The sequence below is a fragment of the Echinops telfairi genome, unplaced genomic scaffold, assembly GCF_000313985.2.
Source record: "Echinops telfairi isolate 266 unplaced genomic scaffold, ASM31398v2 ScPeMD7_7424;HRSCAF=8462, whole genome shotgun sequence".
Classification (NCBI taxonomy): Eukaryota; Metazoa; Chordata; class Mammalia; order Afrosoricida; family Tenrecidae; genus Echinops; species Echinops telfairi.
In genome coordinates, this window is record NW_022111324.1 from 80,691,565 (window position 1) to 80,697,670 (window position 6,106).

The 6,106-nt window shown below is 38.3% G+C and overlaps 1 protein-coding gene across 1 annotated transcript in view; it reads right to left on the reverse strand.

The window, feature by feature from the left end:
* Positions 1 to 4,247: 4,247 nt before the first annotated feature.
* The window catches only part of TFB2M (transcription factor B2, mitochondrial), a 30,938-nt gene continuing 29,079 nt past the window's right edge, over positions 4,248 to 6,106 (reverse strand). The window contains exon 5 of the mRNA XM_045298206.1: positions 4,248 to 4,872. Within this exon, the coding sequence (XP_045154141.1) occupies positions 4,695 to 4,872 (178 nt within the window). The 3' untranslated portion in view covers positions 4,248 to 4,694. The remainder of the gene's footprint in view (positions 4,873 to 6,106) is intronic.

Here is a 6,106-nt window from a genome sequence, read left to right on the forward strand (position 1 = left end):
CAAAGGGATCAGGTATCAGGCATCAAAGAACAAAAAATCTTATCATTGTGATGAGGGGGAGTGCAGATTTGGGACCCAAAGCCCATCTGTAGGCAACTGGACAACCCCTTACAGAAGGGTTGCAGGGAGGAGATGAGCCAGTCAGGGTGTAGCGTAGCACCAATGAAACATACAACTTTCCTCTAGTTCTTTAATGCTTCCTCTTGCCCCCCCAAACCCCACTAACAAGATCCCAATTCTAACCTTACAATCTGGCTAGACCAGAGGATGTACACTGGTACAGATAGGAACTAGAAACACAGGGAATCCAGTACAGATGATCCCTTCAGGACTATTGGTGAGAGTGGCAATACTAGATGGGTGGAGGGAAGGAGGGGTAGAAAGGGGGAACTGATTACAAGGATCTACATACAGTATAACCTTTTCCCTGGGGACGGACAACAGAAAAGTGGGTGACGGGAGACGTTGGACAGTGTAAGACATGACAAAATAATAATAATTTATAAATTATGAAGGGGTGGCGGGGAGGGAGGGGGAAAAATGAGGAGCTGATACCAGGGCTCAAGTAGAAAGCAAATTTTTTGAGAATGATGATAGCAACAAATGTACAAATGTGCTTGACACAATGTATGTATGTATGGATTGTGATAGGAGTTGTATGAGCCCCCAATAAAATGATTAAAAAAACCAACAACATAGCTTTGGAAAAAAGAAAAAGAAAGTAACCAGAAACTTGGTGACAAGGAGATTTGAAGAAGAGGCGTATGAACAATTCAAAGATGTGAAAATATTTATGTCTCCTGTGAGTGCTCATCAAAAGGTTACCTTGAAAAAAGAAAGGTTCAACAATCAAGTGAATAGGATGATAAATTTTGTGTAAACACCTTACCCTCTTTCTGTAGCCCTCTTATCATTGCCCAGTGGCCATGGTGGCAGAAATAGAGGTTATTCATGGGCTCAGCAACACGAACTTCCACTCACCAAGTCCAAGTGCTGAGTGCCCCATCTATCAGCTGCAGAGGCCAAACACTGAGCCTAAGATATGGAATTATTGCTGAGATGACAGCCAGCAACCTGGTAGCAGGATGATTATATTATGCAAGACCACTTCCATAATGGAAAGGACAGCGTTTTGTTCTTCATGGAGTAGACATTTAGTCTGGATTTGCCTTCCCTACACAAAATGCTTCTATCCAAACTACTATTCACCGACTTATAGAATGTCTTATCTATTGTCATGGCATCCCACAAAGCATTGCCCCAGATCAAGGGACTCACTTTCACAGTAAATGAAGTATGGCAGTTGACCCATGCTCATGGAGTCCACTGATCTTACCATGTTCCCATCCTTCTGAAGCAGCTGGCTTGAAAGAATGACGGAAGGAACTTCTAATGACACAATTACAGAGCCAGCTAGGGAGCAATACCTTGTAGGGCTGGGGAAAGGCTCTCAGGGGGCTTTGTTATGCTGTTTCTCCAATAGCCGAGGGGTAGAAAATGAAATGACACCACTCACTATTTACTCCTAATGACCCACGAGCAACATGTTTGCTTCTTTTCCTTGTGCCCTTCTGCCCCTCAAGTCTGGAATTCTTAGTTCCAAAGGGCAAAATACTCCCACCTGTGCTCCACTGCACTGCAAGGAAAAAATGCTTTCTGGCATTTTGGGCTCCTTGTGGTTTTGGATCAATAGGCAAAGAAGCGAGTTACTATATTGAGTGGCGTAGTTGATCCTGATTACCGAGGGGAAATTGGATGGATATTACACAATGGAGGTAAAAAAGAATATGTCTGAAATCTAGATTCCTTTGTCTCTTAGTAGTACCAGTGATTAAAGTCAATGAACAAAACTATAACTCAATTTCAATATGACTATTCATGGCTCACACCCTTCCGGATTCAAAGTTTGAGTCACCCCACAGGCACAGAACTACAACAAGCTGAGGTGATTGCAAAGGGCACAGGCAACACGGAATGGGCAGTGGAAGAAGGTAGCTCTAAATATGAACAGGTGGTTAGTTGTAGAAATGAGGGCTAAAATTGTTATAACTTTCTTGTATCAAAAACTTTCGTTTTCTCCACTTACATAATCTAAGATGTAAATGGGGCCAGTGCATTTATTATACATGCAACAGTTGTGTCACATTAGGTGTAACTATATCATGTGAGGTGTGCCGTGCTAAATTGACAAAGAGTTAAGATTCTAACAATTTGGCTGAGCCATGGTCCTCTGGTTTGCTACCTATGATGAGACCTGATATAATGTGAGCACTTGCAGATGTGATCTGCTATGAACAGCCAGTCAGTTGAAAGGGAGTTTTCTTAGGATTGTGGTCTGTTATCCCCCTACCCAAAAAACCCCCAAATTTTTAAAAGCTCTGTATTTAAATTTTTTTTACAAAACACCCTCATCACCTTCAAAGTATTCTCCATTACAAGATGGAGGTTGGGAGTACGATGGATCTCTGCTTCATGGCAATCATGCAGCCGGAGGGCAGACAGGGCCACATCTCAAGCTGTGTACTACAGGTTGGTAATTATAATGGCCTATATATGTTTAGTTCATTTAGGTAACCTCTCTAGAGGCCTTGGACACTCTTGTCCTCTTTGGGTCAAGAAAGCTAGCTTAATTACAAATTCTTAGAGGCAACTGTCACCACATAATACACTTTATTAAACTGTACTTTTATACTTTACAATGAGTGAAAAAACTTAAAAAACCTTTGTTGTACGCAGAATGAAGCAAGCACAGGTTTCTAAGGACTGGGGGTGGGGGGAGAGGATAATGTATGATACCAACACTTGCAGCTCTCTCTACTAAACTCTCTTAAATTAACTCATTTACTTCTTGTCACTGTCCCTTTTTAAATGATTTTATTGGGGGCTTTTACAACAATCCACACATCAATTCTATCAAGCATATTTGTACATATGTTGCCATCATTATTTTTTAAACATTTACTTTCTTTTTGAGCCCCTGGTATCAGCTCCTCCAACCCACCCGTCTTGTGACCCATTATTATATTTTCATCTTACACTGACCAGTCTCCCTTCTCCCAGTTTCTGTCCATCCCCGTGTGTGGTTGTCAGTCACTGCAACTGTTTCTCCCTTCCTTTCCTCCTCTCCCCACCTATCCCCTGTCCCCCTGGTATCACTACTCCCATTCCTGTTCCTGGATTACATGTCATGATCTCTTATCTGTTCCTGTGTACATGCTCTAGTCTAGCCTGTAGACAAGTTTGTGGAAAAAAATGGGATTAAAACAAAATTTTTCCCACAAACTTTTTGAAGCCCTCTTGTATATGCCATTATAACTCATTTGAAAACCAGAGCTTAGAGGACTCCTAAATTTTAACAACAACAATTTCTGAGTCTATGGCTGACTGTTGAACTACATGTCTTAGAAAGAGTGAGATGACAGAGCTAGATAAGGAGGACTGGAGGATGTAAGAAAGGAGGTTACGATGCTCTAAGAGAAATCCAGGCTTAACGTCTAAGGAGCAGAACTAGGAAGAAAACTGAGAACGAGTGATAGTATTAGACATTTATCTACTAACGCTAATCCTCTAACTCTGTAATATATCATACTTTTCTAAAGAGGATTCAGGTTCCAGCCTGATTAAATTGCAAACCAATGAGAATAGTAGGAGATGTGGGAACACTGGTTTGGGCATCACTTACTAAGAATGTGCCTTACAGAGGACTACTTACTAATAATAGGGTGGCTGGTGGTGGTGGTGTGAGGAACCCCGTCAAGCTAGTTCTGACTCCGTCATCCTATTTAGAACCCAATGAAACCCTGTGCTGTCCTTACAATCGTTAGGTCTGAGGCCATTGCTGCAGCTACTGGATCAGACAGCATTCTTGAGGTGCAACACACACAATGTTATAAAGGCAAAGGAACCTAACGGGAACATCAAAGAGTTAAAAAAAAAAAAAGGAAAGATAATGAATTTTTCCATGAAGTTTTTGACGCTCTCACATATCTATTACTACCAGACTTATTAATGGAACAAAAATGTACCCTTTTGAGTATCAAAGATTGAATTACTCATACATGAATGTACATGACAGAATTAAATGTGAGTAAGTTAGGTGCAACTTAATGTTTCATTCATCATTTAAAGACAAAATAAGTCACCACAAAAACCTTATTATTTAAAATATTTTATTAAAAATCTAAACCATATTAAAATTTAAATAACTATTTATAGAATTCAATAATATATTTCAACAAGTTGAAAAGTAAAATAAATCACTTCAATCAGTTTAATCAATTTTCTAAGTGTAATAATGTACAAAATCTTTTGCTGCAAAAAATAAACAACAGCGAAAGTAAAATATTTAAGTTAATGTAAGATGTTTAACCAAAAGGGTCTAATGCTGAATTAAATGTTATCTGGTAGAGTCTTATGTTCTTAGTAGATAATTTAAAACAATGAAAGAAAATTCAATTTCATCAAATTGACAATTGGTCATTTTTTTTGGTCGGCTATGAATAAAATAATTGGAAAACTTGTTTTATCCAATAAGCCAGCGGTATGAACTCGACAAGAAAGGACCTGTCTGGTTTTTGCAAATCAGTTCTCTTCTGTTGAAAGAAATGGGCTTTCCATACTCACTTCTTTTTCATTTGTGACATAATATCTAACAAATAAGCTTTTGCATCTAACTTCTTGGTAGTCTAGCTCCCCTAAAGGGCTATCTCTTCCACGATGTCTTCACACAGCCATTTATAGGTATAATCTTTGGAACACTCTATTGTTTCGAAAAGATGTTTGAAGTCCTCAGGGTACATGTTAATTGTTTTTACATTTTTATGTTTTCTGATTTGCATTAATATATCCACTGCATCAACAGGACTTATTGAACTGCAAAAGAAATATGAAGTAAATCTGCTTATTATTTTAAAATAACAACTACATAATTTAAAATATATCATTTATCTTATTCAGTGCTAACACTTACATGTATTATGTGCAACTTCTTAAAGTTTTTCAAGGATAATCTATCATGAAAATGGCATATTTAGACTTTAACACATTCTAATAATAAGTTTACAAATTTCCAGCCAAAAGTTACGTATTAAACAATTATTCTGCCTATTTTATTCATCCTTTCACTCTTCTAGAAAAATAGTATTAACTCAACTTAGGTTTATTTAAAATCTTTTAAGTTCAATAATTAGAAACAGTGTAAACTGTGGCCATTTTCAAGAAAGGAACTATGTACCTGGCAAGAAACCATCAAGATAGCCTCTGACAGCAAGAATAACCCCGTAATAAAATAGGCCCACACAAACTTCCAGTATTTTCTAACTTTGCATGCAATCTAGGTGACAAGTGTAAGCGTGCTTTCCAGCCACGGAAATCGCCAAGGAAAACTTCAACACTTTGTACTACGCTTACCACATTCATTTCCAAATTTCCTATTAGCTTTATATTTTATTCAAAGTTGCCACTGCCGCAGGTAGCATAATAAAGTAGATTAAACAAGCAAGTCCTCTAGAGTGACATATGAATTGATAATCTAATTCATGAAAATGTGATTTCTAACATGTTGTGCTTCCCTGACAATACTTGGGAGTGATCATGGGCTGCAGCTAAGTTGGAATGTGCAACTTACATTTATAAATATCTGTAAACAAAATGTTCAATTTACAAGGGGGTTAAGCATGTTACACTGAGGGGATTGCAATGGATGAAATAAACCAAGGTGTGTGTGAATTGTTTTTAAGAAAAAGTTCAACTTATAACCTTGTATATCCCCAGTCCTATACTTATAATTTTTATAAATCTTACATAGAAACACGGAATGTGGTCTAGGGCAAGACAACCAGCCTGGAATCACGACTGGTATGTCTCTCCTACTTTGGTTTAGACAGGCAACATGAAGGCAGATGGTGGTATGTCTACAGGAGCACGGACTCTCTTTACCCGAGACAGTGACAAGTTGCTAGTTCTTCGTTAGCCTTGGTTCTATATCCCAATAAAGATAAAACAATCGTGACAGAGATGTGGGTGAAGGGAGACAATGGAGAGTGTTAGACATGGAATAACAACAATAATATGTGACTGATCAAAGATTCACAAGGGTGGGAGGGTG